General features: G+C 32.8%; 4 protein-coding genes and 1 long non-coding RNA gene across 6 annotated transcripts; 1 reads left to right on the forward strand and 4 right to left on the reverse strand.

Moving 5' to 3' along the window:
• Positions 1 to 1,634: 1,634 nt before the first annotated feature.
• Positions 1,635 to 2,950, reverse strand: LOC110794728 (cytosolic sulfotransferase 5-like). Its single transcript, XM_021999689.2, has one exon. It carries the CDS (start codon positions 2,817 to 2,819, stop codon positions 1,731 to 1,733), a length of 1,089 nt encoding a protein of 362 aa, XP_021855381.2. The 5' UTR covers positions 2,820 to 2,950; the 3' UTR covers positions 1,635 to 1,730.
• A 2,107-nt stretch (positions 2,951 to 5,057) lies between these two features.
• LOC130462814 (uncharacterized) lies at positions 5,058 to 9,052 on the reverse strand. Of its 2 annotated transcripts, XR_008923617.1 has the most exons (3): positions 8,329 to 9,052; positions 8,037 to 8,122; positions 5,058 to 5,692 (listed from the first exon to the last, which is right to left on the reverse strand). It is a non-coding gene; the product is annotated as an uncharacterized lncRNA (long non-coding RNA). The 2 variants fall into 2 exon arrangements; XR_008923616.1 differs by having other exon boundaries at positions 5,058 to 8,122.
• Positions 9,053 to 12,306: 3,254 nt separating this feature from the next.
• On the reverse strand, positions 12,307 to 13,491 carry LOC110794719 (cytosolic sulfotransferase 5-like). The gene has a single exon (XM_021999682.2). The coding sequence runs from the start codon at positions 13,449 to 13,451 to the stop codon at positions 12,414 to 12,416; it is 1,038 nt and encodes a 345-aa protein (XP_021855374.2). The 5' UTR covers positions 13,452 to 13,491; the 3' UTR covers positions 12,307 to 12,413.
• A 5,494-nt stretch (positions 13,492 to 18,985) lies between these two features.
• On the reverse strand, positions 18,986 to 20,267 carry LOC110794709 (cytosolic sulfotransferase 5-like). Its single transcript, XM_021999675.2, has one exon. The coding sequence runs from the start codon at positions 20,237 to 20,239 to the stop codon at positions 19,181 to 19,183; it is 1,059 nt and encodes a 352-aa protein (XP_021855367.2). The 5' UTR covers positions 20,240 to 20,267; the 3' UTR covers positions 18,986 to 19,180.
• A 3,221-nt stretch (positions 20,268 to 23,488) lies between these two features.
• On the forward strand, positions 23,489 to 24,662 carry LOC110794699 (cytosolic sulfotransferase 5-like). Its single transcript, XM_021999663.2, has one exon. It carries the CDS (start codon positions 23,489 to 23,491, stop codon positions 24,527 to 24,529), a length of 1,041 nt encoding a protein of 346 aa, XP_021855355.2. The 3' UTR covers positions 24,530 to 24,662.
• Positions 24,663 to 27,386: the final 2,724 nt, after the last annotated feature.

Genomic DNA, 27,386 nt, shown 5'->3' on the forward strand with positions numbered 1-27,386 from the left:
ATTTGTGACCATAGAATGTCCGAAACAAAATTATATACGAAGTACGAAGTAACATTTTGGTTAGAAACTGCAAAAGTCAAATATTGTGTTCAAATCACACTTTATACACACATTCAAAAGTATAAGAACTCGTGACTACATCAAAAGCAAGATTCAAGATTGAAGATATATAGAAAAATAAGTGGATGATTTCTACCAATATCTTGTAATTCAAGTACAATTTTACATAGGCAATGCCTAAAATGTTCATTTTTTTTGGTAAACTATGTTATTTGACATGTTTTAATTGCTCAATATATGTAAATATATGTTCAAAGTAATAACATAGTAATGCAATAATTAAGTTCATTTTAAAATTAGTAAATACTCATTTCACAATCAGTAGATAAATTGTCATTTCTAAATTGGTTGAACAAATGAGGATTGCCAAATAATTTAATAAACTTTCATATTCGAATGAGTAGATAAATAATCATTTCCAAATAAATAAATAAATGTTCATTCCGAAATAGTAAATGTTCATTCTGGATGGGAGTACAACCAGCTCTGGTTGTACACATGTACAACCAGAAATTTGCGGTTATAAATGGACCGGGCTCTTAAAGGGTTTGTTTTCAATTGGCTTCTAAAGGACTGGGATTAGATCTTACAGGGTTATGTGTTATAAGTGTTAGGTTTCTCAACTCTCTCTCACCTCCTGTCATGCTTCCACCGGTAACATAGCAACGCGAAGGAGATCTTGTTAGAGGCGCCACCAGTAACCTTAGCAACTCGAAGGAGAGCGAGCTCGATCAGCCTTGAGATCCTTAAGCTAAGCCAAGATATCTGCCTTGGGCTTCTGCCTCAACTCATGGGGTATGATTCTCGCTGCACAAATTCGCACAACAAAATGCAGAATGAATCAACTACATTGAAAAGCCTTGCAATCGTCGAATATGGAGGAGAGAGAAGAGAGGAAAATCGATGGCTTACCCAGATTCTGGAGGTGCTAGTTGATACGGCGGCGACGGCGGCGAATTTGGGATGTGGCGGTGACGACGGTGAATCATGAGGTGTTAGTTTATATACCCGCTTTAGAAAGGGTTTAGTGCTATAAGTGGTAATTTTGAATTTGAGACTGAAATAGAACGAAATTCCTTTTGGCGATTTTGTATACTTAGCCAACTTAGAAAATTGTAATTTGGCAATTACCCCAAGTCTATTTTTTCTAATTGCCATTGAATTTTGTGTTCGTCATCCATCATTTTTCGTGGAATTCAATTTAAATTTCTTGTACAAATGTATGAGGGTGAATTATTTAAAGAAAAAAACTTTTACGCTTGAATGAGTGATAAAAAGGGCTTACCAATTTTTGTTTTTTGTATCATGTTGGTTGCTTTGGTATGGTTACATTGCTTTGACTTTGGCCAGGCCCAATTCGGCCCGTTTATAGGTAAAGCTGTTTGAAAAAATTAGACCGAATAAAATACAGCCTCACCCGGACCCGTTTAAGCCCAACCAGAAAATTTCAGACAAGGTCTGACCCAGCCCGACCCGTATAATTTCAGCCCGGCCCATTGAACATGTCTAAGTTGGTGATGCATCGTATTTTGTTTAAGTCCAATAATTGCTACTATGTCAAATTAAAGTTACTAATCTTGTTTTATTTTCGAAATGTGACAATAATATAATTGCGATAATAAACATTACACATATGGAGCATCTCTTACCAAAACAAACATTACAAATAACTAAAACACATATACTTTATACGTAGTATATAGTAGTATTAATTTATCAAGGCTGTAATTTAAAGGACAATATAATCCAGATCCACCAAGTTTTTCTTCCATCAATTCCTTCATTTTCTCTACCATGGGAGCAGACAGATAACGAGTCCATCCTCCAACCTCTCCATCCCTAAAGAAATTCTTATTTTCCACAAACTTACTAAGCAAACCACTCTTATTAACCTCCAGATCTCTAAGCTTATGAATACTACACAACTCTATTATCTCTTTAATAACACCTTCATTTTCCTCTTGTGTAGAAAACGGTATACCAACAAATTCAGCCATCTTCTTTAATTGAGCACTCGGATTCTCCTTTAAATCCTCGTACTTCAAAAACAACACCTTATTTGGCTGCTCTAAACTTTGCTTCCAGTATCCAACCACATGCTCGAAAAAGGGCCCAAATGCAACCTTACCTAAACAAAAGTCCTCAAAGAAATCTTCAATATTACAAGGTTGGTAATTTTCATCCCCAGTTACCCTCTTTATTAATTTCGGGTAAAAATGCCAGTGAGACACAAGGGTGTCTAAGGGATTTCGACAAATGTACAAAATCTTACAAGAAGAAATCTTTATAGATTGAGGAAGGGACGAGTAAGGCATATGTGAGTGGAGAAGCCGCGGTGGAGGGAGGTCGTTAAGTTGGTTAGGGCGGGGGAGTTTTGGGTTACCACCGTACACGGCGGTTTCTAGGTCATAAACAAGCTCATGTGGGTTGTGGGTTAGCAAAGGCGTTTTGTTAGAGGGGTGGACAAAACGGTTAGTGACAGAAAAGAGCAAGGATTTCAACCAAGTGGTGCCGGTTTTTGGAAAGCTAGAGACTATGAGATCGGTGTTTTGAGCAAGGAAATGTCTTTGAAAAGCGAGGATGTTGGAGAAATTGACAGTAGAATACCAGAAGCCTTGAAAGTTAAGGAGTTGAAAGTGTTTACTACCCATCCAGTTTGCCTTTGGAAGACATTGTTTAAGCTTTTCAACTTCTTCTTCATCCACTATATCTATTTCTTTTGTTTGGTTTGTTTTGGTGGTAATATCGTTTTGATTCATTGTGGCTTATGACTTGTGAGTATGCCCTTGATGTAAGATGCATTTGTTATATACTTATTTCGTTTCGAAATAATAGGGACACCTAGACATTTCACAATAACCAAGATAAATGTTGAAAAGTAAGGAATAAGTACGGCAAAAGTGAAATGTACGTAGTAAGAAAAGAATAATACTTCATCCGTTCTTAAATATTAGTCCCTTTTTGACTTTTTCAACTATATATTTAAACGTAAATATCTCCAAATACGTATGTTAAAGAAATATAAAATGATGATTTCTTAAACTATACATTGAGAAGAACAAATTACAAAATCTCACGGTGAATATATTTTGAAATATGTAAGAAATTAGAAGATTATATTCAATTGCAAATAGTGACAAGATTATAAAAGAGACTAATAATCAAGAACGGAGGGAGTAATACAATTATGTTAAGTGGAGTGGCAAGAAAAGATGAATAAAAAAATAGGTTGAGTGAAAAGTTATGATTAAAAAGAAAATATAAAGATAGATTGAATGGTTGTAAGTAGACCTGGAAAAACTGAACCGGATCCGAAAAATCGACCCGATTGACCCGATCTGTAACCCGAAATCGATCCGAAGCAACGACCCGAAATTAACCCAAAAACCGAATAGACCCGATCCGAAATCGAAACCGACCCGGAAGAGATTTGACCTAAAATGACCCGATACCCGAACGAGCCCAACTGAAATACCCGAACCGATCTTCACCCGAAACCGCATTAACCCGAACCGAAAATAACTCTAAATTTTAAATCAACTCGAACCGATCCGAACCGAAAATCCAAAACTGACCCGAACCGAAAAACAACTAAAATTTACCAATTAGTTTAAATATAAGTTCTTTTTAGCTTTTCATAATATAATGATTTAATCTATTATTATTATTATTATTATTATTATTATTATTATTATTTCATTTTATTAATTTATACTCTTTTATGTTATAGGAAAATGTTTCAATATTATGATAGTATCAATGTAATAAAACATAGAATAATGATATGTTAATTTCGTAATTCTTATCTTCTTTTAGGCTCATATAAATAAGATCATTTAACAAATGATAAGAAAATAATGGAAATAAAACCAACATTAGCACATGGTAAAATAGATTTAAAAATCATATCATCAAAAATTCAAGACTTCCATTTTGACATGGAATATAACTTATCAGATAAATATTGATAAGTAACTAAGCAAATGGCCAAAGTCATAGGCAATGTTCTTTTCTAACTAGCTTATATCAAAATATTATGTCCAAAAGTTATACTAGAGTAATTAGGGAGTATTATATTTGTACATGTCTCAAGTCTCGTTTTCTCGATCGTAAATTAATAGTAGAACTAGTCTCGTGTTCGGAGTATTGTTTACTATAACTCTCATACCATAAACCATTAAACTTCGAACCGTATACGCTTAAGTCTAAACCCTTAATTTTTTTTTAATAATAATAACATTATAAATAATAATAATAATAATAATAATAATAATAATAATAATAATAATAATAATAATAATAATAATAATAATAATAATAATAATAATAATGTTTGACCACCAAAACTAAAGAGAAATAACCTGATCAAAACTCGAAACCTGAACACTACAAGAAATCACCAATTTTCCGACCGCTAAAAGTAGTCGGAAAAAAGCTGAAAATAGTCGCTAAAAACGTTTGCGACTGAAAGTAGTCGGTATGACATGGTCGGAAAACTTCTGGTCGGAACATTAGAAATTTACGACTAAAAAGTAGTTGGTAAAGTTCACCGACTACTTTACCGACTAAATATTGGTTTCTAAATTTCCGACTACAAAAGTAGTCGCTAAATCTCCGACTACCATTGTAGTCGTAATTTAGCGACTACAATTGTGGTCGCTAAATTCCGACCACAAAAGTAGTCGCTAAACTACGACTATATATGTGGTCGGGGATTTAGCGACTATTGTTATGGTCGTTAAATTTGCGACCATATTTGTAGTCGTATTTTCACGACTACTTTGGTAGTCGGAATTTAGCGACTACTTTTGTAGTCGGAAAACTTCAAATCCAGCAAGACCAGATTTGGAAAGTTACGACTATTTAAATGGTCGTTACCATATCAAATATTTAACCACAATATTCAATTTCCTGCTATTCAATATAATTCCCGCGACCACAATATTCAATATATTCCTGCGACCACAATATTCAATATATTCCTGCGACCACAATACTGATAGAAATATATAATGCATTACTACGAGTTAATACATAAATATATACAAAATATGTTTGAAAATCTAGCCCGTAGGCGACCACAATATTCAAAACACGATCTACTGAAAATCTAGCCCTGCCCCTCCATCGGGGGATCTTGACGGTCCTGAGACTGAAATTGACTACACTGACTGAACATCCTTCCATAGTTCTCCATTGCCTCTTTCAACTCGGCAATCACCTTTGCTTGGACCCTATCATTTTCTTCTTTTTCTTCTTTTTCCCTTTGGCGCTCTAGTCGCTCTGCATCTCTCTGCCTTTGTAGCTCTTCCTTCTCCCTTTGTAGCTCTTCCTTCTCCCTTTGTCGCTCAAGTCTCTCTTCTTCTCTCTCCCTTAGTATCTGAGCTTGTGTCGCCTCCAACGCTTGGGTCTTTTGAGTAAATTGTTCTTGAAATTGCGAATAAAGGGAAGGTATGTATGAGCTAGAAGAACCACCTCCCCTCGAAGGTGGTGCATAATACAAATGTGAGCCACTCCCCAAGCCATGGACCTTTCCCTTCTTTCTCCCACCAACTGTCTCAAAAAATATTTGATTTGGATCCTTTTCAATGCCTTTTTCACGGCATTCAGCAACAGTCTTTTCATATGTTTCCTACAAGAATTGAAATGATTAACAAACATGCATAACAATTACGCACAACACTTCATAAGCATTCAATCAACAAACGAACCTATATTCAAAATCTAAACCTTTTACATGATTCATATTTGTAGTTACATGTTTATGAAACTCATTTCAAGTTCGTTTTGGACGCCTAAGGGTCATTTGGGTCGTTATGGGTCATTTATGCCTAAAAATGCTATTTTCGTTCCCAACTATCAACAAACGAACCTATATTCAAAATCTAAACCTTATTCATGATTTATATGAGTGGTTACGTGTTTATGAAACTCATTTCAAGTTCGTTTTGCACTCCTAAGGGTCATTTGCGTCGTTATGGGTCATTTTATGCCTAAAAATGTCATTTTCGTTCCCAACTATCAACAAACGAACCTATATTCAAAATCTAAACCTTTTACATGATTCATATTTGTAGTTACATGTTTTTGAAACTCATTTCAAGTTCGTTTTGGACGCCTAAGGGTCATTTGGGTCGTTATGGGTCATTTATGCCTAAAAATGTCATTTTCGTTCCCAACTATCAACAAACGATCCTATATTCAAAATCTAAACCTTTTACATGATTTATATGAGTGGTTACGTGTTTATAAAACTCATTTCAAGTTCGTTTTGGACGCCTAAGGGTCATTTGGGTCGTTATGGGTCATTTTATTCCTAAAAATGTCATTTTCGTTCCCAACTATCAACAAACGATCCTATATTCAAAATCTAACCTTTTACATGATTTATATGAGTGGTTACGTGTTTATAAAACTCATTTCAAGTTCGTTTTGGACGCCTAAGGGTCATTTGGGTCGTTATGGGTCATTTATGCCTTAAAATGTCATTTTCGTTCCCAACTATCAACAAACGATCCTATATTCAAAATCTAAACCTTTTACATGATTTATATGAGTGGTTACGTGTTTATAAAACTCATTTCAAGTTCGTGTTGGACGCCTAAGGGTCATTTGGGTCGTTATGGGTCATTTATGCCTAAAAATGTCATTTTCGTTCCCAACTATCAACAAACGATCCTATATTCAAAATCTAAACCTTATTCATGATTTATATGAGTGGTTACGTGTTTATGAAACTCATTTCAAGTTCGTTTTGCACTCCTAAGGGTCATTTGGGTCGTTATGGGTCATTTTATGCCTAAAAAAGTCATTTTCGTTCCCAACTATCAACAAACGAACCTATATTCAAAATCTAAACCTTTTACATGATTCATATTTGTAGTTACATGTTTTTGAAACTCATTTCAAGTTCGTTTTGGACGCCTAAGGGTCATTTGGGTCGTTATGGGTCATTTATGCCTAAAAATGCTATTTTCGTTCCCAACTATCAACAAACGAACCTATATTCAAAATCTAAACCTTATTCATGATTTATATGAGTGGTTACGTGTTTATGAAACTCATTTCAAGTTCGTTTTGCACTCCTAAGGGTCATTTGGGTCGTTATGGGTCATTTTATTCCTGAAAATGTCATTTTCGTTCCCAACTATCAACAAACGATCCTATATTCAAAATCTAACCTTTTACATGATTTATATGAGTGGTTACGTGTTTATGAAACTCATTTCAAGTTCGTTTTGCACTCCTAAGGGTCATTTGCGTCGTTATGGGTCATTTTATGCCTAAAAATGTCATTTTCGTTCCCAACTATCAACAAACGAACCTATATTCAAAATCTAAACCTTTTACATGATTCATATTTGTAGTTACATGTTTTTGAAACTCATTTCAAGTTCGTTTTGGACGCCTAAGGGTCATTTGGGTCGTTATGGGTCATTTATGCCTAAAAATGTCATTTTCGTTCCCAACTATCAACAAACGATCCTATATTCAAAATCTAAACCTTTTACATGATTTATATGAGTGGTTACGTGTTTATAAAACTCATTTCAAGTTCGTTTTGGACGCCTAAGGGTCATTTGGGTCGTTATGGGTCATTTTATTCCTAAAAATGTCATTTTCGTTCCCAACTATCAACAAACGATCCTATATTCAAAATCTAACCTTTTACATGATTTATATGAGTGGTTACGTGTTTATAAAACTCATTTCAAGTTCGTTTTGGACGCCTAAGGGTCATTTGGGTCGTTATGGGTCATTTATGCCTTAAAATGTCATTTTCGTTCCCAACTATCAACAAACGATCCTATATTCAAAATCTAAACCTTTTACATGATTTATATGAGTAGTTATAAAAATTTACTTACTGAGTTTGAGGCTTTCAAAATAGTGCAGATAATTAATTCATCATGAAATATCAAATGAACAACTACTAACAGAGATTCAAAAAACTAATAATAGGGATTGTATCTTACGTTATGCTGACATCATATGTACGTGTTCGTAGTATATTTTCATCACCAGGTTCTTGAGCAACTAGATATGTGGTCTGAAGAGTCGCCTGAAAAATAAATTGAACACAAAAAAATCAAATATTAAATCAAAAAACGAACAAAAAATCAAATATTAAATCAAAAAACGAACAAAAAATCCAACACAAAAAAATCACCATTAACGAAAAAAAATCACCAAAAAATCACCAGAAAAAATTGGTTAGGGTTTAAAAAATAAAAAATCAATTAACAAAGAAATCAAATGTAGGTGTACCTGCGTCGCGTCGGTGGTGGTTGATGAAGGTGGTGGTTGCCTGCCTCGCGTCTTTGGTGGTTGATGAATGTGGCCAGCGTCGCGTCGTCTAATGGGTGGCCAGCGTCGCGTCGTCTGCGGTGGTTGCTTGGTGAATTTGGGCTGCCTGTCGATCGGGTGTCGTGCGGTGGTTGTGTCGTGGGGTCGCCGGCGATGGTGGGTGGGTGGCCGGCGACGATGGTTGGTTGACGTGAATTAATCGACGATGGTTGGTCTATTCCAGATCTTAGGTTTTTATGATTTGTTTTTTAGTTGGTCGAGTAATGGGTTTTGGTAGAGTTATGGGTTTTGAAGTTTCCGACCAAAAAGGGGTTTTACAAGATTTGTTCAGGTTTTTTTTTTTGTCCACACCTTTTCCGACTACAAAAGGTAGTAGGTAAATACCGACCAAAATAATTTAGTCGCAAAACACTAATTTAGCGACCAGTGTGAAAATAGTCGGTATATTCCGACTACCTTTGGTCTGTAAAAGTCGTAGGTAAGGTTTTTGGGTTTAGGTATTTGGTTGAATTAATTCACGACCACATTTTAGTCGCTAATTATCTGCTAGGTAGTCGTAATTTTCCGACCACTTTTAAGTAGTCGGCAAAATATATATTTAGCGACCAAATAATATTTAGTCGGTATATTAAATATTTTCCGACTACTTTTCTTGTGGTCGGAAAATGTAGTCGGCCAATGGCCGTTTTCTTGTAGTGGAAAAATCTGTTCCAACCCGAAAAACTCGATCTAACCCCAAAAATCCGATATAACCCGAAAAATCGAATCCGATATGAACTGATCTGATACGACCGATCTGATATTGACCCGAAATTTTGACCCAAACCAGACCCGACCCGATTATAAAAAACCGAAGTGACTCGGAACTCGAAATCGAACCGACCCATACCCGAAACCGACCCCGAAAAAATAACCCGAAATGACCCGACCCGAATCCGATCCAAACAACCCATTTGCCAGGTCGATCTAATTGTAAGTAATGTGGGAAAAGAAGAGTGTGCATGCATTAAATATGATGGGTCGATCATCCATCCCAAAATATAATAAAGTAGAGTGTTCATATTATTTTGAACACCTACTTATAAAAACCATTCCCATGCATTATTTTGAAAGGGAGAGAGTATGGCAATACATATGAGCATATATGAAAATCTTGAGTTTCAAGTTGGTACGTCGCTCACTTGATAGCTACTCCCTACCATTCTTTTTTGTTTTTCCTATTTAGAATATGGGAAGAAACGAAAGAGATCAAATGAGGGGGACCACTATCCGAGATTGGGTACGACTGTCTACTATTCTATCGATTAGATTTTAGCCCGTGCGATGCACGAATTCTATTAAATTGTTAATTTTAAATAAAACTCATATGTATATACCAATTTTATATACTTCGTATTATATTAGATTAGTTTTTTTATTTTGCATTCACTACAAGAAATTGTACTATTAACGACAGGAAATCCCGTCGCGAAAGGCCAATAATCGTTGATTAACGACGGGATTTCCTGTCGCGAACCCGTCATAAAAGGGGGCCTTCGTTAATAGAAAATCCCGTCGTTAACCCGTCGTAAAAGACATTTTGCGACGGTTATTCCCGTCATTGTTTGGTTGTTAGCCCCGTCGCAAAAGGCTTTTACGACAGGATTTTTGACCCGTCGTAATTAGGTTGTCGTTAAAGATACAAATTCTTGTAGTGATTGAATTAGATTTTAGCCCGTGTTGTTTTTGGATAAAATTGTATATGCATAATATGCATAATTAATTAATAAAAATATCTACGTGGCACCTAATTATTTATCTAAGCGGAACTCGGATTTTTTAATTCAAAATTAATTTTGAAATCTTTTTTTTCATTGGCCGAAACCATTGGATTTCCTACGCGACGCTCTAATATTGGATTAATGTTTGATTTTAAATTGATTTTTATTTATTTTATTTCAGATTAGTGTTTGATTTTGGATTAATTTTATTTTAGATTTATTTTTTAATTATTAGAGTGTTTAATTTTAGATGGAGTTGTATATATTAGTAATTAATTAATTAAAATATCTATGTGGCACCTAATTAATTCTATACGTGGCAATCAATTTTTTTTAATTCAAAAATAAATTAGGAATCTTATTTTTCTTTGGCCGGAACCATTAGTAATCCTACGTGGCGCTCTAAGAATTCAGCAAATACGGAGTATGCCTATTGGATTAATGTTTTATTTTAAATTGAATTTTATTTATTTTATTTTAGATTATTGTTGATTTTGGATAAATTGTTATTTTAGATTTATTTTTTATAGTTATTATAATGTTTGATTTTTGATGGAGTTGAATATATTAGTAATTAATTAATTAAAATATCTACATGGCACCTAATTAATTATTTACGTGGCAATCGATTTTTTTAATTCAAAAATAAATTAGAAATCTTATTTTTCATTGGCCGAAACCATTAGTAATCCTATGTGGCACTCTAATAATTCAGCAAATATACCTTCTTTACATATATATATATATATATATATATATATATATATATATATATATATATATATATATATATATATATATATATATAAGATTATACTTTCATATTTCTAAACATATACAATAAAAGTTATTATTGAATATATTACCCCCTCTATTATTTTTTTAAATGTATCACTTGCCTTTTATTGGTGTTTTTTTTTAAATACGCCACTTCTACATTTGATAAATTTCTACCATATTTTATTATTTTTCTGTCTTTGGTTAATCACCATTCCAAATATTTTGTTGTTTTCCTCTCTCTCATGGCCCCACTTAAATAATTAAAAAAAAACCAACATTTCTCACATAGTAATATACTATCACTATTATGGTCTCCATTAATATTGTTATTTAATTAATAAATTATTTACTTGTCCACTTGCATCATTTGATAATAATTTTGTATAAGCCTCCTAAAATCCTATATTTATGCCCATGCAAGTGATGTATTTGCATAGAGTCGGTACTTCCACAAATGCATGTTTTGTATGATTGTATATTTATTTCTCAAATTATGATAATTCATTTTAAATAATACAGTGTGACAGTTTTATTTTTTGGTGTTAGCACCCGGTTCACCCTTAGGGCTAATTTGGATTTAGGGCGAATTCTGGTTGGATAGTTTTCAGTCTTCTCCCATTTGTAGTTGCGGGGGATCGAATACGGGTCCTCCCTACAAGTTCAGCCTCAATCACTACTGAACCAACATGCAATTGGTAATACAGTGTCACAATGGTTAAATATACAATCGTATTTGTAAAATATACATTCATCAACCGGGCAGCGGTCAAGGTGACCACAACCTTATATTGGTCTGTTTTTTTTTTTTTTTGACATATGCTTATAGAAGATTACAAACAATTAGAAAAACTTAGAAGGGTAGCAGCTGCTTTGGTTGCTAGAATATGTGCCTGTTGGATCCTCTGCCTGTCCACTTTGTGAATTGTGCACCATTTGAACACCATTCCAATCCTCTGAATTTCCTTGATAGTCCAACTAATCTGAATATCCACCTGTGAATTGTCCTTATATTGGTCTGTCACATCCCGAAATGAGCCCACTTTCTATTTTACAAAGTAAATTATTGGTCGAGGGTCAAATTTCACCAAGAGCATCTGGCGTGCCCGGTTGGCGAGTTAGATATATAGGTTGAGAAGGTATATAACCTAAGTCTGGATCAAAAGGAAAACAACAAAATTAGGTTTTGGTCTAAGTAGGTTGTACTCATGTTTTTTTCTTTTACCATTGAGAAGACATATAACCTAATTTTAGGTCAAAAAGAAAACAACAAAACTAAATCTCTTAAATTATTGGTCGATGGTCAAACTTCAAAGACCATTCGGCGTAACCTATTCAAGGCATATTCTAACAATATTTTTTTCAAACATAATAAATGAATTGAAATAGAAAGAAGCCTTAATCAAGGGGAACATAACAAACCCATTATTCTCATAAAAACAGAAATTAGTTCAATATAATGAAGGAAAGGGAAGCATACAATATATTATACAAAAACCATTCAAGAAATTAATTAGAAAATATGTTGAAGGATAAACCAGATCCCTTAAAATTTTCTTCCATGAGTTTATTCATCTTCTCCACCATGGCAGGTGTGAAATGATTGGTCCAATCTCCAACCTCGCCTTTCCTAAAGTAACTCTTCTTCTCAAAGAACTTGTTAATAACACCACTCTTATTAGCATCCAATTCCTTCATATTCTTAATGTCACAGAAGTCTACAATTTGTCGTATGACACCTTCATTTTCCTCTCGAGTAGAAAAGGGCATACCTATAAATTCCGCCAACCTCTTCAATTGAGGAGTAAGATCGTGTTTCAAATCTTCGTACTTAAGAAATAACACCTTATCAGGTCGCTCTAAACTCGAGTTCCAAAACTCAAGAACATGTTCGAAGAAAGGCCCGAATAGGATTTTTCCTTGACAAAAATCTTCGAAGATATCCTCTAGTAAAGTAGGTTGTACGAAATCTTCTCCATCATTTGCCATATTTTTCATAAACCCTAAGTAGAAGTAATAAAGTGACACGAGAGTGTCTAAAGGGTTTCGACAAATGTACAAAATTCGACACCTAGAAGTCTTGATAGAGTTAGGAAGTGATGTGTAAGGGATATGAGTGCTAAAAAGTCTAGGTGATGGAACCTTATTAAGGTGATGTGGACGTGGATACTCAAAGGCCTCATCATAGACATCCGACTCTAGGTTACACACAAGTTCTTGTGGGTGGTGGGTGAGTAAAGGGCTTATTTGATTAATAATAGGATGATTTTGGCGGTTAACAACCGCAAAGAGTAAGGATTTCAACCAAGTTGTGCCGGTTTTAGGGAAGCCGGTAATGAAAATGTCGTCATCTCGAGCAACAAAGTGTTTTTGTAAGGTGAGAACATTTCTAAAGAGGGTTGAATTGGTGAAGTACCAGAAACCTTCGTACAACACCATTTGAGTGGGATTGATGGCGCCCTTCAAATTGGTTTTTGGAAGGCATTGCATTAGCTTTTTGACCTCTTCATCATTCACATATATTTCCTCTTTTTGGTTTTGATTCATTGTGATCTTTGGGTACAAGTTTATGTTTTAGGATTGAATGTCCAATGCATTGTTTTATATATACAACCTTACGTAGTACGGACTACTCCCTCTGAACCAACCTAAGTTGGTGAAAAACTCATCTTGTGATTTGAAGGTCACAGGTCGAGCCCATCAACAGCGAAATGTTTGGGAGTCGCTCGAGCGAAAACTTGCGTAGCTGAGCTGAGCTGATTAACCCGTGATAATTGTTGTTTCAATAGTGTTTATTCTTCTTACCTAATAAAAAAAAGTATTTCCACTATATTTTTTAGGACTCACATATGTTTCAGATTCGACCATACTTTTTAGAAATTGCATTTCTATTTTTAGTAACTTCTACCACTACGAAAAATTGTACAATTAACGACAGCTGGTCACTAAAGGCCAATAATCGTTGATTAATGACGGGATTTCCTGTCACGAACCCGTCACAAAAGAGGACCGTCGTTAATGAAAAATCCCGTCGTTGATCCGTCGTAAAAGGCATTTGCGACGGTTGTTCCCGTCTTTATTTGGTTATTAGCCCCGTCACAAAAGGCTTTCGCGACGGGATTTTTTACCCGTCGTAATTAGGTTGTCGTTAAAGATATAAATTCTTGTAGTGTACCTCCAAGGTACTCACTCCTCCATTGTTTGTTGTTTATCTTTCTTCTATGGTTCCTTGACATACTCACGTTATCTTTTCTCACAATAAATTATTCACACACTATCAAATATCTATTACTTTATACTAAAACAGACATCATGAATGACACGTATACGCACTATCAAAATGGTATCAGAGCCCAAGTTTGTTGGACCATTCATAACTGGACATTTCATACTGGTTAAGGTACCTCTATTTGATGCTCATTCCCAATGAGGGTTGTAATACCTTCTGTGCCAGTGTGCTCTAAATTCTAAGGACACTCACATGTGAGGGGGACTGTTGAAACTCCTATTGTCCACATGTGAGTTGTCCCACATTGGAGAAAGAGGAGATGAAATACCACCTTATAAGCTTGTGGAGTCACTCCCACTATTGCCAATGATTTTAATGTGGAACCTTCATTAGCTTATAAGTGATTCAAACTCTCCTCCTCCTCATGAATTGCCTAGGCCCATTTCATCAGTGATCTGAATCTTTTTATAAAGCTCATTTGGTGATTAGTCCGTATCCAATCTTGTAACATTGAACCAGTTTCAAGAAGCAAGGTTCTCTCCTAGAGCACTAATGACTACTGAGTAATGACACACGACATGAACAGTTCAACTTAATTGATGTTTTCACTTCAACTTAATTGATGTTTCTCTAGCCATTTGTCACTCTCTATATTATTTCGTCGCTATGTGGAGATGGGTCCTTTTCCCATGTGAGGATGTTTAATGTCTTTAAACACTGTAACTTTTATGAAAAAAGAAAAATGGTGACATGTGTTTTTTATTACTCCCTCCGTCTCCCGTTTTGTTTGTTTGCACTATTCACATAATTCACGTTAACCCTATTTTATTTCTAGTATATGAAAACAAATGTTACTCCGTAGTAAATAATACGGAGTATATTGTTTATATTTTCAAAATATTAATATTTTATAATATGCAGTTAAAGATATTGGTGCTCAAAATCGTGCATTGAAAAGTGTGTCCAGTCAAAACGGTATGAATATTCCGGGTTGAAGGGAGTAAATTTGAGTGAAGTATACGAAGTATTTAACAACTTTATCTACTGTGTTATATAAAAAAATGACAGGTACTCCGTGGATTATGAAATACACCAAATCTTAAATGGACTTGGTCCACATTAAATTTATTGTGGACATTTTCTTAAAATAAAGTCAACTACTTGTTTCTAATTTATTTTGGCATTTTATTAGAATTATTATGAAAAAATATATCAAATTAGTGTCGTTGATACATGTTGTGCTTGAATAACGTGATTTTTTAAGTCACATTTTGCTTTTAAAATATAGGGTTACTATGTTTCAAAAAAGGGTTACTATGTCTAAGAATTTTGGTGTTTAATTTATTATAGTTACCATATGAATAATAGAGTTCACTATAAATGTAAAAAGGATGCCAGAGAAAATTGTTGATTTTGAGTCTACACTAATATTATTGTGGACCAGGTCCACAAAAGAATAATCCGATGAAATATAGATATGCGAGAGTAATAAGTTCGTATCAGTTTTAAATAAACTAAATATTAAAAACAGAGTACTTAATACCTTTATGGATGGTCTGAACGTAAATAGACACGATTTTTGTTCACGAGACATAAATGAGTAAAGGCATTTTAGATAATGTAAGTGAACATCAAACTCATTTAGGCATATATATGCGATTATAAATGGGAAAGGAATATTTAAACCTAAGATCTATTACAAATATTTTTTTCAGTCTTAATAACTAGGACAAAACCTCATTGGTAATTTTCCTGATATTATGATGATGCATACTTCGTATTTGGGACCGGATATCCGAAAATTCGAACCAAATCCGAATTTCAAAAATACCAAATTGATGTTTTACATTAATTTTTCGAATATCCGAAACCTTAAAACTAGAAAATATCCGTAATTTTGGTTAGGAACATCGGATTTTCTATTGTTTTTTAAAAAATTTAAATTATTTCGGATCTAAAATGGAAAACACAAATTCTTATTTATAAGTTGTGTACAATAAATATTGTACATCGGAGTAAAAATTATCGGAGTAAAAGTTGATTCAAAATGCTTAAAAGTTACATTTATATATGTAAAAGTTATCTATTTTTTAGTGATAAAAATTTTCATTTGAATAAAAGTTATTTCTTCAAAATCAATAATAATGTATAGATTAATCATTTATTCCTTTCAAAAATTTATCTATCAACTTTTTATTTTTATAATATAAACGTTACAAAAGAGTTGGTTAAAGTTACAAAAAAACTGCATAAAAGTTATTGTTATAACCAAACGCGTGCCACGAACGATTAGGAACAAACCCTGCAAATATAATATAGACCAAATAGCAAAAACTATAATAAAAGTCACAAGTGTTTGTGAGGAAATTCAGATTTCCTCCCCTCAAATATTATCGTATTATTAAGTTCCTGCAAACTAATGTAATAACCCCTCAATTGATGATTACTCTCACCAATGTATTTTCCCTCTTATTTTCTAGCTAGGCTTAAACCCCCTTTTATAGGCTAAACTAGAAACCCACATCTATTAGAATTGTACTTGCTCCCCAAGTCTAAATAATTATAGAGATTGTTACATACCAAAATATATCTAGTTTCCTAATTACAATTCTAATTAAACTAGGAAACAAGATATTAAACCAAACAAGTCCGTTTCGTATTCTTGTCGACTTAACTAAGTTGTGTTTAATGCCTAACAGTTATCTTGATGTACAATAAATTTATTGTACACCTTATACGCGCAAGATCTTTTGAATGGAAAAAGTTGATCCAAATCCTATTCGAATATCCAATTTGTTTTCCTTCTGAATATCCGATTCGAAATATCCTAAACCTTAAAATCGAATCGGTTATCCGAAATTTAGAATTGGATATTTTTGCACCTGTACAACTCCTAAATAAATACGAAGGGGTAAGTGCATTAAATTCCATGAAAAAACAAATGTTATTATTGTAAAGGTGCGGGTACAACTCCTAATTTCCTACTCCCTCCGTCTCTTTTTGTTCTTTACGTTTTTCTTTTTAGATATTTTAAAATATTTTTTACGTTTTCTTTTATATTATCACATGAATGACTTAGTATTCTATCAAATTTGTGTCCAATTATTATTTTAACCAATTAAATTCATTGGGTCATTTAATCTCTCACACTTTTCCATTAGAACATTAAAATTTTCTCATTTCCCAATAAGAATTTTGATAAAAGTGAAAACATTATAAATAAACGTAATTTATCTTGTTTAAATAAAAAAATTGAGGAATCTCGATGCAAATTAATTAATCTTTAAAACGCGTGAAAAATACCAAACGTAAAGAACAAAAAGAGACGAAGGGAGTAAATAAATACTCTATACGAAGGAGCAAGTGCATTAAATTCCATAAAAAAAGGTTATATTTATTGTGAAGGTGGAGGGTCCAAAGTCTTACCTACCCAATTTTTTGGATAACTACATGTACACCTAGTGTACAAGACATCTTGTACACCATGCTTTTCTATTGGTTAAAATGTCATATTTATTGTCTTTCATTCTCATTTTTTTAGTGGGTAGTTAAGACGTAATTACCTAAACATAAATTACCTAAGCGTAATTTATCTTGTTTAAATAAAAAAAATTGAGAAATCTCGATGCAAATTAATTAATCGTTAAAAAGAGTGCAATGAATTCCCTTTTCCCAATTTTTTTAAGCACACCATATCTTATGATTTATGCCGGAATCAAGTCCTACCAATTAAACAATTTAAATTATGCACCATTTTTTTTTTTAACAATTTAAATTTGTTATGTGTAATACCGTGTTTAAATTATTACACTACATGACAAATTATATTGGAAACCCCAATAAACCAAAAAATCAGATACTAATTCCTCTGTTTTTAAATGATTGTCCTATTTGATATTACGGTCTCTAAGATATGACTTAAAACGTAAATATCTCTAATTCTACACGCGTATAAATTATAAATGTTGTTATTCCAAAAATATATACTAAAACAAATCTAACAAAACCCAACGTAACTATATTATTTTTTATAGGTCAAAAAGAATTCATTGTCAAAGTTTGACTCAAAAAATTGGAATGATTTAGGGACGGAGGGAGTATTGTGTCTTACAAGTTCAAGAGAAGATAGACAAAGTTGGTTTATGCTGGGAATAGGCGGGCCAGGGGTTCCATGGTGTTGATCAAATGATACAACCTCCCGGCCACCTAGAAAACAACGGTCTAATAAACTAGGTGTTTGCATGATTATATGAGAGATTTGAATGAGAGTTTTGAGGCAAAATAGAAATTTAATAGGCCAAATAAAATCTCTAATGCGAGTGTTTGGTTAAAAAATGATTAAAAGAGAGTTTTGCATCTAAAACACTAATTTAGAAAAGCTATTAACAAGAGCTTTTTGGTGAGAGAAGTTTGTGATCTGAGTGAAAATAACTGTTCTACCTGGCCTAAAGTTCAAATTTACTACTCCCCCCGCCTATTTTTGTTCTTTACGTTTGGTATTTTTCACGCGTTTTAACGATTAATTAATTTGCATCGAGATTCCTCAATTTTTTTATTTAAACAAGATAAATTACGTTTATTTATAATGTTTTCACTTTTATCAAAATTGTGATATTGAAAAATGAGAAAATTTTAACGTCCCAATGGAAAAGTGTGAGAGATTAAATGATCCAATGAATTTAATTGGTTAAAATAATAAATGGACACAAATTTTGATAGAATAATAAGTCATTTATGTGATAATATAAAAGAAAATGTAAAGAACATTTTGAAATACCAAAAAATGAAAACGTAAAGAAAAAAAGAGACGGAGGGAGTACTTCGCGATCATATTGATAAGACATAGGTAGTATGGAGTAATAGAGTAATTAATGCGTCAAATATGACAATACAATACGTTTTATTATGAATTACTAGTGCATCAAACTAAAACGCATAACTTGGAATTATACTAAAAATTACATTTATTTGATTTGAAACTAATAGATCGAGATATATACTAAGGATATACTCGTAATTATTCTAGTACACGATTATATTAAGTAACTCAGGATTGAGGGAGTTGTTGAAAGGACAAACCAGAACCACCAAGTTTTTGTTCCATCAAAGTGTTAATCTTGTCAATCATAGGAGGGGTGAAATAATTAGTCCAATCACCAACCTCTCCTTTCCTAAAGAAGTTCTTCTTCTCAACAAACTTGTTCATAAAACCAATCTTATTAACCTCCAATTCCTTGAGATTATCAATGCTACAAAACTCCATTATTTCATTAATCACACCATTACTTTCTTCCTCAAAAGAAAATGGCAAACCAAGAAATTCAGCCAGCTTTTTAAGATGAAGCATAGCATTATCACCTTTTAAATCCTCATACTTTAAGAACAAGACCTTGTTAGGTTGCTCAAGACTTTGTTTCCAAAACTCAATAACATGCTCAAAATAAGGCCCATATGGAAACTTCCCTAGACAAAATTCCTCAAAAAATTCCTCTATTGTAGGAGGTTGGAAATCTTCATCTTTTGTCCTCTTTTTTATCAAGGTTGTGTGCCAAAACCATTGCGAAACACAAGTATCTAAAGGATTCCGAGCAATATAGAGAATCTTACACGATGAATCTTTGATAGATTCGGGTAATGATTGGTATGGAAAGTGTGTATGCAAAAGCCTTGGAGAAGGGAGGTCGTTAAGTTGGTTAGGGCGTGGTAAGATGGGATTATCACCATAAACACCAAGGTCTAGATGATAAACAAGTTCATGAGGATTATGGTTAAGTAAAGGGCTAAATTTGATTAAGGGTTGTTGATGATGATGATTATCAACATTATTAGGTCGGTTGACAATACAAAAGAGTAAGGATTTCAACCAAGTTGTGACGGTTTTTGGGAGACTAGCTAAGAAGATGTCGGAGTTGCGAGCTTGGAAGTGGGTTTGATAATGGAAGATTTGTTTAAAGGCATTGGATTGACACCAAAAGCCTTGGTAATTTACTAGCTCAAGCTTACTTCCAAGGAAGTTTGTTTTTGGAAGGCATTGCTTAAGTTGTTCAACTTCCTCTTCTTGGAGTAGTTTAGTTTCTTTTGTTTGATTGTCATTTTGATTCATCATATTATGTGGATTGATTCATGTCACTCCCTAGAGGCTGAATGCAAGCACCTACTTATATACTACCTCATTTCCTGATGATTTTTACAGTTATTATTTGCACAAATATTAAGATAAATGAGAGAACAAAATGTGTTAAAAGGCGTATGAATATAATAAAATATGGGTAAAGTAAGAGAACTGGTAAAAAGGTGGGTGGATGTAAGAAAAAAACGAATAAGATAAGAAAACATGAGCTGGGGTAAATGTTGTGGGGTAAGAAGTGTAAGATAGTAAAATTTTCAATTACTAAAGTAGTATAAAGCACAATGTAAAGAACATTATAAAACGGACTACAATGGACATGGTACGTATTTGATAAGGAGTTATATACTATGAAACGAACTAAATCGGAAAGTGTAACAGATACAACGTACATAAAAGTTAAATAAAAACTTATATGATGTGTTCTTATATATAAGACCGGTCAATTTTGTACAAATAGTTACACTTTATTATCGTATAATTAAAAAAAAAAGTTAATGGTGACATCAACGATATCATTGCGGGGCTAAGAAAGACCTATCCTAAAAGTGATAATGTATTACCACCGAGTTAATTATAACATTTGTCTAAGGGTCTGTTTGATTACAATAGCTGAAATCGAGCTGAAATTAATAAGGTAGTTGAAACTGATATAATAGCACCTGAAATAAATTAGTAGCTGAAACTGATAAGGTGCAATTATATGAGATGTTTTGTAAACCCACTTGTGAAGTAGCTGAAATATTTCGTATGATATTTTAGGACATGTATATATAATGTGTATGCATATCTATACTAATATATTAAAAGGCGTTGAGAAAAATGTCTATGTGGCACGTAGTACTCTTCCTTTTGCGCCACATCATCGACTCACCAAATGATATGTCATATCATGGACAACCAAAAATCAATACGTACAATGAGGTTCGAACTCTAGACCTCAAGTGTGGAGGACAACTCTCATTACCATCTTAACCAACAATCATTTGTGGATTATCTCTTAACATTAATTTATAAATGAATGTTAACATGAAGTTTACAACAACTAAACTTTTATGTGACTTTTTATTTTCTATTGATTATTTTGGAAAAAAATAATAATTAAAGAATTAGGACAACCATGAATAAACATGATGTCATAAGTCTCATAAGCATCAACTACATAAATGTCTTGCTTGATTGCATATGTCTAATTTGGTGTTTGTTAATTTTGAATCACTTATTTCCACTAGAAACAAATTATACAAATTGTAAGATGATGCAATTGAAAAATTATTTCTCATGATAAATGAGTTAGTGTGTTTGTGTAGTTGACGAATTTGATGAATGCTTTCACTTAATGCTATATATGTATCTTATCAAATATTTTGCTCAAGAAAAATCTAAAATTTTAACTATTCTATGTAGCAATCGGGCATCGCCCGAGCCACGCACTAGTTACTTATTAAATAAAAGTAGTACATCGTATAATTTATTGAACGTAGGATGCTACTCAAGATATTGCCACTCCAAAAGTTAATTTGTGCTATACTTATAAGAAATAGTGTTAAAATCAATCATTGTATCACGGAATAAATAAGTACATATGATTAGTGGTCCATTATCATATAATCAATTATCTAATCAAGTTGAATTATTGAGGGCCTCCTAAGTACGGAGTATTATTTTCCTGATCTCTCAAAAAAAAAAAAAAAATTAACTCCGTGATACTGATAAAATAGTTGTACCTACTAATCTTGTTTTATTACGCGTAACAAAACAAAATAGTTGTACCTACTAATCTTGTTTTATTTTCGAAATGTGACAATTGCAATAATATACATACTTGATACTTCGTATTTTTCTATATACTCCCTCCGTTCCAAAATTATAGTCATATTTCTAATTTTGGCTATTAAGGTGCACATTTTCTCATGTACTATATTAATTTAAAATGCATTGATAACCCCACACATGTACTATATTTCATTTTCCCCTGTACTATATTATCTTTCCCACGTACTTTATTCCCCTTTTCCATGCAACTCAATCACCATTTGTATTTTATTTCACTTTTCATGTACTATATTCCATTTTTCTTAAAATCCGTATTTTTGGTCAACCGAGACTATAATTATGGGACGGATGGAGTAATAATGATGATGATGCGCTTGCGCCACGTCATGGGAGCAATTATTGGGTTTAATTGGTTTGTAATCATGGGTGTATCCAGAAAATTTTAATTGGGGAGGTCAAATATACTACGAAGAATGTTGTACGAAATATACTCATATTCCTTCAAGAATAAATAAATTATAAATATACTCTTTAATTTAATTTTATTTACCTTCAAAATAAAAGCAAGTTTGTTAAAAGAACCTTTTATAACCCAAATTTTGCGAGAAAGGACCTTGTATAATTTTTTTTTATGAAACCACACCTTAATGTAAATTTTTTTTGCAAGAAATGACATTATATATATTTTTTTGTGAAATCACACCTTAATGTAATTATTTTTTGCGAAAGACAACCAAAAGTAAGTTTCCGGCATTGTGTGAGTTTTTCCGACCACTTACTTGCACGTGAGAAGCATGTGTGGCTTTATTTTGCTAACCAAATCCAATTTTCCTCCAAAATTCTAAGCTTTAAAATTACCTAAAGTTGAAAAAAAATATTCGAAATAAAATCAAGTTTGAAAATTCAAGAATCGGGAAAATCAGTGTCTTTAGCCAACTTAAGTCACACGTGCTGCTCACGTGCAAGTCAATGGCCGGAAAAGCTCAATCAATGCCGGAAACTTACTTTAGGTCATTTCTCGCAAAAAAAATTACATTAAGATGTGATTTCACAAAAAAATGATATAAGGTCCTTTCTCGCAAAATTTGAGTTAGAAAGGCACATTTACTATCTCAACTACTTATTTTTTGTGTTGATAACTTTTACAACATTTATAACTTATTCACATCACATTCAAGAGGGGGGGATGGCCCATATATGTTTGAAATTCATTCTCTCTTGATCAACAATTTTATTATATTACTATATTCCTTTTTACATGTATTATATTCTACTTTCACATACAAATTATTCATCAATGTACTATATTTCAATTTCCCACAAACTATATTTCACTTTTCTTAAAATTTGTGTTTTTATACAAACAAACATGACTATAACTTTTCGAAACGGAGGGAGTATATAACAAGTGCATCTTACATCAAGGACATAACTCACAAGTCATAAGCCACAATGAATCAAAATGATGACATTACCACCAAAACAAACCAAACAAAAGAAATAGTTATAGTGGATGAAGAAGAAGTTGAAAAGCTTAAACAATGTCTTCCAAAGGCAAACTGGATGGGTAGTAAACACTTTCAACTCCTTAACTTTCAAGGCTTCTGGTATTCTACTGTCAATTTCTCCAACATCCTCGCTTTTCAAAGACATTTCCTTGCTCAAAACACCGATCTCATAGTCTCTAGCTTTCCAAAAACCGGCGCCACTTGGTTGAAATCCTTGCTCTTTTCTGTCACTAACCGTTTTGTCCACCCCTCTAACAAAACGCCTTTGCTAACCCACAACCCACATGAGCTTGTTTATGACCTAGAAACCGCCGTGTACGGTGGTAACCCAAAACTCCCCCGCCCTAACCAACTTAACGACCTCCCTCCACCGCGGCTTCTCCACTCACATATGCCTTACTCGTCCCTTCCTCAATCTATAAAGATTTCTTCTTGTAAGATTTTGTACATTTGTCGAAATCCCTTAGACACCCTTGTGTCTCACTGGCATTTTTACCCGAAATTAATAAAGAGGGTAACTGGGGATGAAAATTACCAACCTTGTAATATTGAAGATTTCTTTGAGGACTTTTGTTTAGGTAAGGTTGCATTTGGGCCCTTTTTCGAGCATGTGGTTGGATACTGGAAGCAAAGTTTAGAGCAGCCAAATAAGGTGTTGTTTTTGAAGTACGAGGATTTAAAGGAGAATCCGAGTGCTCAATTAAAGAAGATGGCTGAATTTGTTGGTATACCGTTTTCTACACAAGAGGAAAATGAAGGTGTTATTAAAGAGATAATAGAGTTGTGTAGTATTCATAAGCTTAGAGATCTGGAGGTTAATAAGAGTGGTTTGCTTAGTAAGTTTGTGGAAAATAAGAATTTCTTTAGGGATGGAGAGGTTGGAGGATGGACTCGTTATCTGTCTGCTCCCATGGTAGAGAAAATGAAGGAATTGATGGAAGAAAAACTTGGTGGATCTGGATTGTCCTTTAAATTACAGCCTTGATAAATTAAGTATATGTATTTTAGTAGTTATTTGTAATGTTTTTTTTTCCGGGAAGAGTTATTAAATTTGTTGTAATGTTTGTTTCAATTATACCATACGTCCATACTACTATCACAGTTATTTGTGACTGAGATATTTGAGATTAGTTTATGCATGTACATAGTATGCATTATTCATCATATGAAGAGGTTAAACACTTAGGCTATGTTTGACAAGCACTTTCAGTCACCTTAAATAATTAGGTGCTAATAATATAAGTCACCTTATACAATTAGGAGTGTTTGGTAGGGAGCTGAAATAAAATATAAGTTGGAAAAAGTGACTGATATTGAAACATTAATCTGATTAATGTTTGATTTTCAGCTCATGAAATTTTTGTTTTCTTTTGAAAAAAAAATGTCTCTAAAATTCTAAATAAGTTAAAACTCTAATACTATGTTGTATAATTGTAACTCGCTATGGGAGAAAAAAAAGTCCCTCCTCTGTGAATGATGAAACGTCGGTAAGCACTTCTCTCTACTTTACGGGTTGCATCCAAAAATTTCTTAATTTTTATTCATTTAATAATCGAATCATTTATCTTTTCTAGAAATGTATTTAAATCAAACCCAAAATCATAAAATTAGCAGAGAAAAGAATAGGAAAAAATAATGTTGTGTTAATTATATTTTAGATAATCAAATATGTATTTTTTCTCCAAAATGTATTTCGTCTTTGTAACTCAATATACGATTGTAACTTAAAATTTTTCTTACAAGTGATAAGTAAAGTAGGTATAAAAAATAAAAATTTATACAAGTAATGCAAAATTATTCAAAAAATTAGTTTACCGGCTGTTGGTTAACCAATTTTATTCTTAAACTGCATGTGTAACGAAATTTATATTATTATTTGTAAAACTGCGTATATAAAGCAATTTATAAGTGAATTTGAAATGACTAAAAAACTCGAACTATATGCAACAATTCGGGGCATTGTACAAGCCACTAACTAGTTATACTAGATTTTTAGCCCGTGCGATGCACAGATTCTATTAAATCGTTATGTTAAAATAACACTCCTATACATACCAACTGCTATATTTATACAATAGATCAGATTAAATTTTGATTTTGGATTGGATTTATTTTTTAATTATTAGAGTGTTTGATTTTGGATGAAGTTGTATATTGGATTAGTGTTTGATTTTTGATTGAATTTCATTTTAGATTGGTGTTTGATTTTGGATGAATTTTATTTTAGATTTACTTTTTGATTATTTGAGTGTTTGATTTTGGATCGACGAAGCTGTATATAATAGTAATTAATTAATTAAAATATCTACGTGACACCTAATTAATTATCTACATGGCACTCGATTTTTTAAATTCAAAAATAAATTAGAAATCTTATTTTTCATTGGCCGAAACCAATAGTAATCCTAGGTGGGCTCTAATATTTCAGCAAATATGCCTTCTTTATATATATATATATATATATATATATATATATATATATATATATATATATATATATATATATATATATATATATAAAATTTGAAAAACCCAACAAAATAAAAAAATCAGATACTTCTTCTGTCCGTAAAAGATTGTCCTACTTGACTTATTACGGTCTCTAAGACACGACTTAAAACGTAAATATCTCTAATTCTATACACGCAAAAAATTATAAAAAATTGTTATTTCAAAAATATATATTGAAACAAATCTAACAAGACCCTACATAACTATATTATTTCTTATAGTTCAAAGAGAATTCTGTCAAAGTATTCAAAATTAGCCCAAAAAACTGGAATGGCAAAATCTTTTAGAGACGGATGGAGTACTATATTTTACAAGTTTAAAAAAATCGACAAAGTTGGTTTATCCTGGGGAATGGGCAGGTCAGGGCCTCACGGGTTGCATGGTACGATCAAATTATACAAGCACCCGGCCACCAGGAAACACCGGTCTAGTAAATTAGGGTGTTAGATTATGAGAGTTATTAAATGAGAATTGTGAGGCAAAATAGAAATTTAATGCTGAGTGTTTTGGTTGAAAAAGGATTAAAAGAGAGTTTTGCAACCAAAACACTAATTGTCTAATTTAGAAAAGCTATTAAAAAGAGCTTTTTGGTGAGAGAAGTTTGTGAGCTGAGTGGAAATAACTCTTTTGTTCGGCCTAAAGCTCAAATTTACTACTTCCTCTGTTTCTGAAAGTTTTTTACACTTTGGAATACGTGTCCAAAATATAAAAACTTTGACCGTAAATTCTCACTATTATATATATCAAAACGTTACATGTAAGATCTTGTTAGATTGGTTCGGTATGTATTTTCAGAATATCAACTTTTTATAATTTTTTCACATACGAAATTGAATATATTAGTAGTTAAATATTGCATTGGAGTCCGTGCAAATAACTGTAAAGAACTTTCTGAAACAGAGGTAGTACTTCGTAATCATATTAATAAGATATACTCACTCCATTCCTTAATACTCTCCTCAGTTTGACCGGCACAAACTTTTAGGAAATTTAATTGACTTATTAATTTATTAGGTGGTAGTTGATAGTGAGGTATTTTTTTAATATAGTTAGTGGAAAAAGTGTCAAATAAAGGGGTGGGAGCGGAGGTGGATTGAAGTTTGTAATGCTTTTAAAAGAAGTAAGAATATATGTTGGTCATGGTTAAGTGAAAGAAATGATATAATATTAGTAAAAATATACCATTTATAGAGACGTGACGTTTATTAAGGGACGACTTTATACGAAAAGCGGGATGAGTATTAAGGGGCGGAGAGAGTAAGTAGTACCACGTAATAGAGTAATGCATCAAATATGACAATACAATACGTTTTGTTATGAATTACTAGTGC

The sequence above is a fragment of the Spinacia oleracea genome, chromosome 6 (assembly GCF_020520425.1).
Source record: "Spinacia oleracea cultivar Varoflay chromosome 6, BTI_SOV_V1, whole genome shotgun sequence".
NCBI lineage: Eukaryota > Viridiplantae > Streptophyta > Magnoliopsida > Caryophyllales > Amaranthaceae > Spinacia > Spinacia oleracea.

Excerpts from the sequence above, each read along its gene's own strand:
- LOC110794728 (XM_021999689.2), bottom strand. The coding sequence starts at position 2,819 with ATGAATCAAAACGATATTACCACCAAAACAAACCAAACAAAAGAAATA.
- LOC110794719 (XM_021999682.2), bottom strand. The coding sequence starts at position 13,451 with ATGAATCAAAACCAAAAAGAGGAAATATATGTGAATGATGAAGAGGTC.
- LOC110794709 (XM_021999675.2), bottom strand. The coding sequence starts at position 20,239 with ATGATGAATCAAAATGACAATCAAACAAAAGAAACTAAACTACTCCAA.
- LOC110794699 (XM_021999663.2), top strand. The coding sequence starts at position 23,489 with ATGAATCAAAATGATGACATTACCACCAAAACAAACCAAACAAAAGAA.